The sequence below is a fragment of the Echiichthys vipera genome, assembly GCF_963691815.1.
Source record: "Echiichthys vipera genome assembly, chromosome: 16".
Taxonomy (NCBI): Eukaryota; Metazoa; Chordata; class Actinopteri; order Perciformes; family Trachinidae; genus Echiichthys; species Echiichthys vipera.
Window position 1 is genome coordinate 22,738,576 of NC_139841.1, and position 13,777 is coordinate 22,752,352.

Sequence of the window (13,777 nt, forward strand, 5' to 3'; positions counted from 1 at the left end):
CTGAGCACATTAAACCTGTCAGTCACCGGTGCCTGCCTCGCAGCCACGGTACACACTGAGCAGAGGTAAGCTGTACGCTTAAGGACAACAGTGAAGAATCAGCCCTTTGAAAGGCACCTCAGGAGCAGAACAGAGAAAGTGACAGTCTCAACGAGCCATGGAAATGTTAAATGTTCCTACGCATATAGGAAAGATTTTGAGAGACACAGGTTTTTAATGCCAAACGTTTAAGGAGATATAATGAATTCAGAGTAAAAGGGCAGAGGATGAAAAGCTTGTTCCTGTTCAGACCAAAGAGATGAAGCGAACAGTGTTCCCTTTAATGGCTGGTGGTTGCATCCTTACTCAATGGCTTGAATCCAGCTGTGAGCTGCTTGTTAGCATATCCTTGACTGCACCTGTTTGAATATTATGTGAATGCTTTACAGTTTGAAGTCCGATCCTCCCCCACAGTGCATTTACCTCAGTCAGTGGATAACATCATGTCTACATTCTGCAGTTATGGGAAACTATATGAAAGATGTGAAACAACAAATTGAGCAGGTAAAAAACATGCAATGACAGGTCATTTCATCAGTAAAATGAGCAGAGGATCCTTTGAAAGCCCACATAGACCATACTCTCTTTATCCTGTGTGCAAGATCACGTACATGAAGTTGTGTTTTTACGCATATAATACAAACATACTATAAAATCTGTGGTGAAAAAAACACAAGTGCATGCTTAAGTTCTTCAGCTATTCCTCTTTATTATTTTTTCTTCCACGTGTTATTGCTCTCATAGCTTCCTGCTGTGTGATGTTGAGAAAAACCTCGTCTCCGTGTTGAAATCGTCGCCCGTTTCCACCGCTGCTCTTTTCCACCGCTGCTCTTTTCCCATCTCAGCTGCTTTTCCTCTCATTTCCATTTATCACTTCTACCTGTGAAAGGTAAGACCTGCGCTTAAAATGAACACTATAATACTATAAGGTAGTAAAATCTTGCCACACGCATGTAAAAAAAAAAAAAGAGAATTTCAACAGATACCTGCGACAAATCAAATAGAGAAGCAGTAACCTTTGACCTTTTAGCCAAAAACTGACTTAAACTATTAAGTGATTATCAAATCTGTTGCAGATTAATCTACTGTTGATCGACTGATTGATTAACTAAAAGTAGTTCTATGTTGATATATTCTGATTACGTTAAAACAATATTCCCGATGTTCAGATCAGGCTACACACACGTGAGAGATGTCATCCTAATTGACCCTGACAGCCCCAAATTAAACACATTAACTAGTGATCCAGGATTTCTCAAAGTGAGAGGCAGAACAGAGAAAATTCATCTGCCAGGCTGTCTTTCTCGAGGGCCCTCTGTGGTTCCCCAATTATCTTCCCATTGAGTCTGAGGGTTCCTTTTATAACACGCTCGGACAGGTGCAACCCAAAGCTTCTCTGGCTGTGAGCTCGACATTTTTGAAGGTTTGCTTTCTTTCCTGTGCTGTTTTTCAAAACTAGAATATCTTAAAATCAATATTTTTGAAGGATTACAACCACGCTACATACAGAGTCACTGTTGTACTGCATACAAAATCCATTCGGAAATTCCGCTCATTGTCCCTGCACCGCTTCAAAGCCTGCAGGTCTGAAAACCCCCGTACGACAAGCAGCACAAAACATTCTAAAAACCCACTGAACTCTGATTCCTAAATAAGCACACCACACAGCCACAAATGGGAATTGTGAATAACCCAAAACACAGCTACGTCTGCTCATTTCTATCCTCTTTTTTCCTTTATCTGACTTTCTTGTTCTTTTCTTTCCACCCGTCGTCCCGTCAGGTGCTCTTACAGAAGACGAGGCTCTTCCCAACATCGCCAACATGTGCATGATCGTCATGATCGCTCTGTGAAATCTGCAGAAATCGATATGTCCCACGATAGTTTTTGCACCACAGCGAAGCATCATAAAAAATAATGTGTTAAGGTCGACTACTAGGGAAAAAAAAAAAAACGTGTTCCCTCATTTTCTTTGAACTCTACGGTAACTTATGTGTGACCTTAACAGTGCAAGAATTGCTACATGTATTCTGCTTAACATTCTAGTCGCTAAAAAGTAATCTCGATCATTAATTCCATTACAAAAATACTAAATCTGTCCATTGGCTAATCATTTTTATACAATAGATTATTTTTTTCATAACTGGTATATGCTATGTCTGTACTGAGCCACAAGTGGACGGAATAATTAAAGGTCCAGGAATGGAGTCCAGTGCAAACATAGGAGCGTATGACAGTAGTGTTGCATTATAAGCTGATTGAAGGACGTAGGGAAAGGTCTCCAGGGGCTCATCAGCTCATCCTCCTAACTACGCTGTGGAACGTTAGGGTCGTCCTGGTTGCTCTCCAGCAGCTCATCCTCAGAGAAACTGATGTGAAGGCAGGTATCATTCATAGGAGAGGAGAAGGGCAGATGCTGCTCATTGGTGTCCGGATGTGAGGCGAGGGTGGGGGGTTCAGCAGCGTACGACTCAGAGGAAGAGAGAACCGCTTCGTTTCTTTCCTCCGGGGGGCTGTCACAGCCGCTGGAGGCCGTTAAAAATGTTGTGCGGTCGCCGAAGAGGTCGTCGTCATCGCGCAGTGGCGACAGCAGGGACTTTGTCTCGGAGCGCACGCCCGAGTCCTCGCTGGCTGAGCAGGAACTGCTCTCACCGTTGCAGAGGGAGTGGAAATCGGCGGATGACAGGGAGCTGGGGGTCATGTCTGGGAATGAGAGGCTGCTGCTGCGGCTGGGGGCCCCATCGTTAGTGGTGACTTCTCCAGGCGTGGGCATGACTGCGAATTCTGACCCTGGAGACAACGTCCTGCTGGCGCGCTTGCGGTTCATGGAGGGTGGAGGGTCAAGTTTAGGGATCATCTGTGTGTACCTGCCAGTGAGAGAACAGAGGCACTGGTTAGTGAAGCCTGACGAAATGCGTTTATTGGTTAACATGTTAAGGAGTAGATCCATGAACACATTTTCATTGTCCTCATTATGCTAATTCAGAGTCAGCATAATAATATATCTATACCAAGCAGGTGCATGAGAATAAGCCTGGAGCCAGTTTTCCTCTCCGTCAGTCACATTATACCCCATTAACTTGAGACGCACTGTGACGTAAGCTGTTACCAGACAAGATAGAAACTCTCTCTTTCTCTCCGGGTTCCTGCTGTTTCGGCTGTGTGGGGACTTATCTACATCCCACAGCTCCCCTGTTGAGGTAAATAGAGGAACGAGGAAAGAAAGGGAGCCAAAAAAAAAAGGAGTGGGGGGTAAGGGAGCGAGAAAAGAGCTGCAGGCTTTCCCCTCATCACACTAGAAATAGCTACACTGCAGTGTCTCTGATTGTACCACAGAAATGCCATGACAGGCACCAGTGCGCACACACCACACACAATCACAGTCATTCTCTCGGAAAATGAGTCCTGACACACACCCGCTAACAAGCCTCGCTTCCTTCCCAACTCCACCCATCCACATTACACTGTTGGCGGCTAACTTTGTTCCCCCTGTGAATCCGGTCTGGGGTTGAATCCTGGTCTCAGTAATGAGTTTATGTGATTCGCTGATGTATTTACCGTCTCTGCTTCTGTGCGAGATCGGTGTTGACAGCTACGGTAACGACATACTTGTTTTAATGGTGCAGGGAAACCATCACCGGAGATAATTAACCACCGTTTCCCCGGCTAACAAATGGTGAAGCAAACAGCACTGTGGGGCAAAAGTCAAGTTGAACTCCACTGGCTTTAATGTCTCAAGCGGCATCATTGGTTTTTAATAGCCATTGTAGCGGTGCGGCTATAGGAATGGCAATGCGGTCAAGCCAAAAACATCTCAACAAATACTGAATGGATTGAAATGACATTTTGTGCAGACATTCATGCTCCCCACTGGCTTTACAATTACAATTTTTTTGTAGATACAGTATCTATATAGCCAACTAGTAGCTACTAGCAAATATGCTTATAAAAGTGAAATGATAAAGTAAAATTTTGGCTAAAAACAATACAATATTATGAGACAGGAGATTATAAAGTCAAGCCTTCATAGCTCCTTTTATTATTTTTTTGAAATTCCAATTTATTTGCTAGGATTTACTCCTTAGTTGAGTCCCAAACTATTGTATGAACTGCAGACCTGACTTTCACTGACTTTGCTGTAAATCTGTGTGTATCTATACGTTGTGTGACGTTTCTGCTCCCAATTTAATATTTTGCAAACAAAAAATTCTTTGTCTGCCACCAAATTATAGTTTAATTTGAGGAAATTACATTAGGCAGATGACAATGAGTGATGGAGCGGTCCACATAATGGTTCATAAAGAAAATGAAACGCATAACTATTTGTATTGTTCTCTCGCCAGGGGTAATCGTTTCTTTATGTCTGATTCCCTTTTGATGTCTTCTGCTATTGTTTTTGAATGTGTGTGCTGCCAGGTTGTGGGGATTGATGAAATTGCAGCTGGATCACGGAGCAGGCTGGCCTCATTATCAGAACTTTGACTCAGCACTCCTCTTCTCCGTCACATAGACACCCCTCCCAACCTCACCGCCCTATCTCCCTCTACGGTGTCTTCTCTTTACCTCTCCTTTTATTACTCCATCTTTGTCTCCCCATTAATCCTGCTCCAGTCTCATTCAGCCTAGCTGCCATGCATCCCAGCTGCTGGTGTCTTTTTCCTTTAGCCTCTCTCTTCTAGTCTATTTTATAAGGGAAATCTGTCTCACACAAGGGCAGAAGAATTGACACAAAGATTGATTACATCCACTTAAAATGTAATATTATATTTATGTAATTTTGGATGTCAATACTGATGATAATGAGAATCAAATTAAAAGGCATATGGTAGGTATATGCTATGTCTGTACTGTGCCACAGTGGGACAAAAGTCACGTTGAACACCAACTGACTTTAATGTCTCAAGCGGCATCATTGGTTTTTATTAGCCATTGTAGCGGTGCGGCTAAAGGAATGGCAATGCGGTCAGGACAAAAATATCTCAGCAAATACTGAATGGATTGCAATGACATTTTGTGCAGACAGTCATGGTCCCCACTGGTTTACAATTGGTTTACACTAATATGATAATGAGAATCAAATTAAAAAGCTATTTTTCTTTTAGAGCTTTACCGGTGGCTGAGTGGTTAGAGCAGTCGCCCCACGTAAAGAGGCTGAACGTCTTCGAGACAGCGGCCGCGGGTTCGACGCAGACCTGCGGCCCTGAAGATCTCCCCCTCTCTCTCTCACCCTATTTCCTGTCTGTCCTATCTAATAAAATACTTGAAAACGGCCAAAAAACTAACCTTAAAAAAAGCAGTTGTCACACTAAAGGAGATATTAGGAGCTTGTTCAAGTCTTCAAGAGAGTTTACAACAGCACGCTTCATGTTCATGCAGAAGAAGAATATCTTAATGCTTTCTTCTGCTGTACCATTTAGGCATCCACTGGTTTCAATATTGAGAGAAAATGAACTTGCAGAGACGTAATCTATCACAGTGAGAAGTTAATTGGCTTTTCTTTTTAAAAATAAGATTCTCATTTTGCAGTGATGCAGTTGAAGACAAACTGTGTGACGTCTTCTAAATTGGTTCATTTTATTGTGGGTGGAAAGCGCTGACTTCAAAGAACAAACTGAACATTCGTGTTGTACTATAAGACCAAAAATTCTCAATTTTTTTCTTTTTACATGATCGTTATATACTTATTATACAGTATGTTATCCAGTTTTATTGAAAACATTTTTGTTCCGATCGCTGTAGGATTTCAATAGCTTTTTATTACCTTAAAGACTATTTTTGGCATTGCAAGCCTCATGAAATGAATTTATTTCCTTACAGTGTGCTGCTCTTCTACTGGTGCAACAGTACAGTATGTGAGACCTGAAGCCTGAGGCTGGGATTATTACATTCTCAACGTGGAAGATGGTGATTTGGTCAGACTCAGTAAACATGCACGTCACACAGACACACAGACACACACACACACACACACACACACACACACACACACACACACACACACACACACACACACACACACACACACACACACACACACACACACACACACACACACACACACACACACACACACACACACACACACACAAACACACACCCCTGAATGAATCTAAGACGGGTGCATCAAGAGGTTTTTCTCTTCTGCCTCGGCTGTGACAGCTTTACTGTTCAGGTGGAACCTCCGCTGACAAGTTAATACCAAATCTTGACAAGAACATTTCTTCTATTTTTTGTCTGCGAGACAAAACAAGCGCTCACATTCCAGCCAAGTGTGTATGAAACACAGACAGTGCTACGGTGCATAAGACGTGTGTGGCTCAACGATTATCTCAATGCTGATGTGGTTATAAAACCTGCAGAACCACATCCGCATGTAAATGGAGGTTAATATGCAGTCATTAGCAGAGAAATCACTAGTGAGACGTAAACGTGAGCTAGAAAACACCCACACTGTTCATCCACCACATGCCTAGTACAGTACCATGCGTGTGCCACAGACACTGCTTCCACATGCTGGTTGTCATGAGTAATACTCACATAGAGGGAGGAGAAGGGGCAGAGAGGAGAAGAGGAGGAGAAGGAGGAGGAGGAGGAGAGGAAGGGGGCTTAGGCAGTGGCAGAGAGCTCCCCAGATGTCCTAGGGAGAGGCGGGCTGTGCAGCAAACGATGAGAGGGACAGGGAGGGGGATGGGACTTTGGAACGCATGGGATATAAGGCACCAGCCTGCTTGTCGGGTGTTATTCTGGGGTTCAGTTTGTTTGTGAGAGCAGACTGATGGGGGAATGAGGGATGGTTAGATGAGGAAGAGGAAGAGCAGGAGAGGGTCCTCGCACCTGTACCAAAGAGGGAAATTGTCAGTGAAGGGTAGTTTGTTATTAGTGGATGAAAAACATACAGAATCACTGGAATGGACCTTAAAGCTTTCACTTTTAAGTGTTAGAGAAGTGTGTCAGAATCTCATTGCCTTCTTGTTAAATGTTACATGAAAATCAATATAGAGACCGACTCAGCAAAGGTGTTTCAGAAATTAAAACGAACCCCCCTCTGTGTCTGCAACACATGACTCATGGGCACAGCATGCTGATTTAATTTGCCATTTAATAAACGGGAATAAAAGTAGGCAAGCAGGAGAAAAGGAGCACAGGTTTAAACTCAGAGAATGGACAATAGGTCTTTGTGAAAGCATCTTTCAGGGTTCCTACACATTTTCCATTACAAAATTCTTTCCCAGACTCAAATGTCAAATGTCCATACTTCTCAGAGTATTTTACAGCATAGCATTTTATTCAAGCTAAATGCTAAAAGAGTGAGATAATAGTCTGGAAACAACACAAACATTTTTCCCCTACTCTTTTCCCCTTTTCCATACTTATCCAGACCTGAAAATGACTCGAATTAGATTCCATGCTTTTCCCTACTGTGTAGAAACCCTGAGCTTGGTTTTGTACAAGCTGAGTGAGATGTCTGCAGGGGATGTTTAAGCATGTAGGTGGATGAATGTGAGAGTGGGAAAGATACTAACAGGAACCTCAAAGTGTATGCAAAACTTAGAAATTCAAGCGATTGCATCCTAAAGCGAAGACCTGTTTGACATTATTCAGTGACTGACAGGCCGACTTTCAAGCTCTCCAGATATAAATCTCGGCCCGAGAGAGAACGCAGATAACTCTAAGAATGACAGTATAGTACACGTCTGAACCAACACATGTAGCAGTGTGTAAATCCAGTTGGCAGAACCAGCTCCACCCAAACTGGCATCTATTACCCTGCTATCACATCGCTGTGATTAAATTACTGGCCGACGAGGCTGCCGGTGCCGTTCTGACACACTAATGTTAATGATGAAGAGGGAAAACAAAAAAGGGACAGAGAGGGAGGAAGAAGATCATCAGATAGGTCAGGAAATGTGATTATGTAACATACAGTACTGTCAGAGAGAAAAAGTGTGCAGTCTATACCATGCCAGGGGAACACATGACTCACTTGTGAAAAATATAGAGTGGGGCGTTCATATAAGCTGGTCACCGTATGTGTTTGTTTTTGCTCTGTGTGGGCACGCTGCAGTTTTTAGCAGCGTAGCTCTTGGAATGGCGATGTTTGTCTGTTGGTTTTGATCCACACTGAAATATTTAATTTTATACACATATTCCTGTTTGACAGATGATTTCTCTGACAGACTTTGGTGATCCTTCTCTAGCTTCACCCTGCCGCTGACATTTGTGGTTGATACTGACATTTCTCATTCACTCATGTTCCCCTCAGGGTAAATTGTAATCTCGGTGGTGTTCCCTGAACTTTCCTCTAGCACCGTCAACATTTTAAATTGTACAATGCTTTTGTTTAGGATCAAAAACCTATAACACTTAGCCTGGCATCATCAGACTAATTTGTCTGGAGCCTCTCTCTCTCTCTCTCTCTCTCTCTCTCTCATTTTTCATTTTTAAGAGGTGTTATCAACCAAAATGCCTCTAAATAGATCTACAATCAATCAGGGCTACGAAACTTGACCTACATCCAATAAAAGCAACAAAACGACATAGTGCTGAGCAAAACACGCAAGTTGAAGCGGTGCTTGGTCCATTTGGAAAAAATAAATAAACATGGTGGTCCGGTTATAGCTGAACAATATGCTAAAATATTTTTTATGAAAACATTTGAGGCGACAAATAAGCCATAGCGTGACAGTAGTTTGAGATGCGTTCATGCTGGACGGAGAATACCAGTAACTACCTTCAAAAGCTACATTCAAGCATGACGCTCCTTTGCCATTCATCATCTTGAACCCGCTGCACGTGAGATTAGCGGTTACAATTGACCCGTCAGAAATTGAGTCTCTAGAAATTCCTCTGAACGGGACGGTAGCCAGAGCAAATGAAACGTGAGCTTCTAGATTCGCCTGGTTCCCAGTCTACACAAAACCAGCATGGCTGTCGCCTGTTGTTTTCGTGTGTGTCTCATGAATAAGAGGATGGAGCGGTCGATGACTCAAAAAGTTGCAAATAACACCGTTCAACGTTCCGCCCACAAAGTGTATTTTAAATCTACTATTACATCCTGTTTTGATCCCGCTTTGTTTGTTCTGTTTGTTGTGTAAAAGGTGACTCACTACGTGGTCAGATATACTATTGGTGTGGTATGCCAACATACCATATGCAGTGATCATATAGCACTCGAGTCAGCGGGCCAGCCGGAGAGCGCACAACATATGGTCCATGTTGGGTGATAGTGCCTGCGTGAGTTAGAGCTAAATTGCACTCATAGTGTGAACTGAATGGATTCCATCAGCCTGCATGACCAGCACTGGACCCAGGGGGGAGGTCAGCTTAGGGAAGATAAAGAAAGGGAGGAAGAAAAGGAGGAGAGAGGATGGCAGAGGAGTGTCTGTCTGCTAGCTAGCAGAACATAAAATAAGGCCACTCAAGGCTGTAAACATTGATTCACTGGAAGCATCCAGAAAACAAAAGCAAATGGATGCAATAAAATGTGCCGTGCAGTGGGAGAGGGCGGGTAACAAGGTAATGCAAAGGAGTTTGATGGGGGGGCGAAATAACATAATGGATCTAAAGTTTCCATTTCCCCCACCCTCATCTTGTCTAATTTTCCCTTTACTTTAGTGGGATTAAAATATATAGTTGAGTCGCATGAGCAGCATAGCAATTCTAAACATTCAAAGGTCATATCATTAACGAAGTTTGTTGAGCAGGAAAATAATTAGTGTGTTTTCCGTGCAGTAATGACCTGACTTTTCATTATTTTTATATGGCTTTTGTGTATAAACCCGGCATAAACTTTTATGATTACAGAAAGATGATGTCACTCAGGAGAGGAGGCAACCTGTAGCCAATAAAAGAGGGGGAAGGATGGCAGACGGGGGAAAACCACTTTAGGAAAAGAACATAAAATGCCTCAACGGTATATTTCTGAGTCTTTCTTCAAGCCTCTGAGACAAAAAATAGAAAATGGTCTCTCAGAAGGAATGGTGGCAGACACAAACGTGAAGTCAGTTATTACATAATAACAAATAGGGGGGGGGGGGCAGTCTGGCACACGACACACTCCCAGATGAAACTAATGTTCAGATGGAAACGTACAGTAACGGAATTCCTCTCTTTGGGAGAAATTCAATGTCCTCTTTTGTCTTTATTTCCCCCCCCCCCCTCCTCACACTCATGCAAAAAACATATTCTAACATATGGACTGGGTAGAGTTTCAGGTTGTGAGGGGATGGGAGCTGGGATTGCCCGGGAGTCTGTGCTGCAGGAAACCGCAGGATGTCAGGGAGTAGAGCTGCAGCCTCAAACGCACACAACACACAAAACAAAGCAGACACACAAAAATGCAACATCCAAAAGCATGCCAAATGCACACCACATGGCCGAGTCAGTTCTAAGTCCTCATTTCTCTTCTTGTCTGTTTTGAAATCAACTTAAACACGCTCGCCTTGGAGACTTGGCTGTTGATTGCTTTCAGGGGGAGAGAGCGAAAAGCAAAAGAGGGCAGACAAATTAAGTGAGAGGATGAGAGCGAAAGAGTTGGATAAAAGAAAAAAAAGGACAGAAGAGTTTGTCCTGTTAGAGAGCTCAGCTTGATCCCATGTAGTAAACTTTATTTTATTTTATTATTTATTATTATTTTACCACTGCTGGTCTCTGTGATAGCCTTAAGGAGATTAAAAGCTCATTAAAAAGCTCATTAAAAAGTAATTAGATGCTGTGACTCCATGTACTGTATGTATTCAATGTAAAGAGCTACATGCCAGAGCATTCAGACAGTGAGTCAGTACAGTACAGTAAGAGAAGCACTAGATAAAACGTGTGAGGCAGCGAGAAATAGAACCTTGAATATCTTTGACGAGCGAAACGCATTCATCATAAATTATTCCAAAGAAAGTGATTCCATTTACGGCCTGAAATCTCTCGATGTGTGTTTTAATGGCTTTTCAGAGTGACTTATTTCATGAAATAGAAACACTTGCACTGAGTTAAAGCTGTTTCTCTTCAATCTCATTCTCTCTCTCTCTCTCTCTCTCTCCAGCTTTTCTTTGATTCCCTCTTTCAACCTCAAACCTGATCCCCTCTTTGTTTGTCCAACCCACAACCCTTTTCTCCCTGTGTTCTGTAATCCCCTGATTACAGTCACACTTTCATTAGCTGCGGGCTGTTTCTGCTGACTTGAGCTGTTCTCCACTAATAACACTAAAAGCTACGGGCGCCGTATGTCACCGTGTAGCCTGGCTACCTCAAACACAAAGTGACGCACATTAAAGGGATAGTGCCAACATTTTTGGAAATATTTGCTTTCTGGCAGAGGGAGTTCGATGAAAAGATCGATACCACTTTCATATGTGCCCATAAGCAAGCAGGCACTTAGCTTAGTACAAAGACTGGATCCAGAGGAAAACAGCGAGCCTGGATCTGTCCAAAGGTAATACATCTGGGTAAACACGACAATTTGCTCCTAATTGTCAAAATGGGGAGTCATAACTCATTAAAATCTGAACACAAAAATGATACACACATTTTTAGATTCAGTGCCAGTCGAGTTATCGCCACTGTGAAAAAATATCCATTAATCCGCTCAAATCATAGAGAGAAGACGCTCTTTATAATCCCAGAATCCCCCTCACCCTGATTTTTTTTTATTTTGGGGTGCAAGTTTTTCTGTTCTTAGTTTTCATATGTTAAAAAGTCATTGCCACTGTCTTGCTTGGTTAGTTAGTTTACATTGCTGCCAGTGGACTGACTTATCTGTGTGTGTTGGGACAGTACTGGGACAGTACATTAGGTGTGTTTCCATTAGCCCTATAGAGTGGCCTCCAGGAAAGTTTCAGTCCACGCCCTCTCAAACTGCCGTTCACTCGCTGTGTTTCCATTACAAAAAAAAGGCCCGAGAGGGATTTACGAGACTCCGGAGGTGACGTAGCACTCTGAATGGGTTTAGATCACCGTTGATCAGCTGATCAGTGATACAGTGGCACGTTCTTTCTCCAGAGAAATACAGAATAGTTGTAGTTGGATTTAAGGTGGCTCATGATTCACAACGTCACCTTATGTACAACTAACATGAAAGAAAACACAGGCGGTCACCCCACTGCTATATGGTGTGTGTGTGTGTGTGTGTGCCTGCGTGCGTGTTCGTATGTGCATGCGTGCGTGTTCGTGTGTGTGTGTGTGTGAGCGCGCATTTGTGTGTAAATGGGAAAGAGAGAAAGAGAGAGGTATGGACCATGCAGCAAAGGACCACAGTGCACAGATCATTTTCTGCACATTGTTCTTCTACACCACTGGATAAAAGTGTCTACTCTACATCACCGTGTTGTTTGGCGTCTGTACTACCACACGTCACATCCTGCTGAGAGCTACAGCCAATCAGTAACTGGTTATATCTCAGGGGAGAAAAGAGGCCCTGCTCTCCGATAGGGCCTCTTTCTACCGCAATTTAGGGGCGTTTTTGGCGAGATAGACCCGCCTCATTTAGGTTTATTATTTCCTAATAAATGCCAGGACAGCCGTCTTACTTTTCATCCATGTTGGCCGAGTTCCTCATCGTGAACGGGACGATCTCATTGCACGAGCTGTCCTTGCTGTCCGCTGTCCCATTGGCTCTGATAATGGGGTCCAGGTCTCCGTTGACCGATGCGGTTGGTTCGGTGCTGTTCTCCAGGTTGAGCAGGTTCAGGTAGGACTCAGCACAGTCCACTTGTGTGGGAGAGAGGGCTGAGGTTTGGAGTGGCCATGCAGGTGTGGAGGTGATGAGCTGATCCAGGGTCTGGCTGTAGTGATTCTTCAGATTCAGAGAAAGAGCCTTTGCTGATGCAGACACTGAGCTGCATGGTGACTGTGGACCATCTGGAATAGAAAGAAATAACTCAACACAATGCCACCATTAAAAGAAAAAAGAAGTAAAAGTAAAAGAAATAAGCAAAGATTTGATCGTCAACCACAACCAACTTGCTGGCTTTGTCTTATTTTTCTAAAGATCTCTCTGAGTGCTCCCTCTCATTACAGAAAGAGGAGCTGGCACCGTGCCGGTGGGAGCACTTAAGCCAGCCATGCCTGAGATTAACAATTTCTATCAGAGGGACTAACATGATTAATACAAGCATGAAACATGATGTGTTATTTTCAAAAAGGTACACACGAACACATGAAAACACGGACAGAGATGATTCATACCTAAACACACACACAGCTCTTTCCACTGTGTGTGTGTGTGTCGCTTTTCATCATTATTTTGGCAACACCCACTGTTCTTTTAGCTCCTGTAAATACATCCCATCTCCAAAAATCCTCCTTTGGGACAAAGTGTGTGTATAATTGTGTGTGTACCCAAATAAAGGCTGTTAACACAACAAACAAAAGCAAACTCTCACTGAGACCACAGTTTGGGAGTGAGATAATGACAGCAGAATGTGTTTCTAAATCCACTGTGATTATATAATCTTTCATTACTTAAGTAAAGAGATGCTATTGTGGGTAAAAAATACGCTGTTGTGTTACACAGAGTTGAGTGGTGTTTGTGCAGGGCCCTCCCTTATGTAAAAGCTAATTTCAGATCAATAAACTAATTTTGAAATATTTTCTGTAATGGGCTCAACTGCAGTTGCAACAAAACTTTTATGTACACACAGTGGCCACTTTAATACACCTGTAAAATCTAATGCAATTCATTTTTTTGGCTGGTGATTTGTGGTACATCTGTTGTGGTGTAATGGATTGCATTACATTGTATAGTAAA

The 13,777-nt window shown here is 42.9% G+C and overlaps 1 protein-coding gene across 1 annotated transcript in view; it reads right to left on the reverse strand.

Moving 5' to 3' along the window:
* Nucleotides 1-596: 596 nt before the first annotated feature.
* LOC310959213 (carboxyl-terminal PDZ ligand of neuronal nitric oxide synthase protein) overlaps nucleotides 597-13,777 on the reverse strand; it is a 49,453-nt gene continuing 36,272 nt past the window's right edge. Inside the window, exons 10-11 of the mRNA XM_083930480.1 lie at nucleotides 12,558-12,888; nucleotides 597-2,906 (exon numbers count right to left, since the gene is read on the reverse strand). Of these exons, the coding sequence (XP_083786606.1) occupies nucleotides 2,345-2,906; nucleotides 12,558-12,888 (893 nt within the window). The 3' untranslated portion in view covers nucleotides 597-2,344. The remainder of the gene's footprint in view (nucleotides 2,907-12,557; nucleotides 12,889-13,777) is intronic.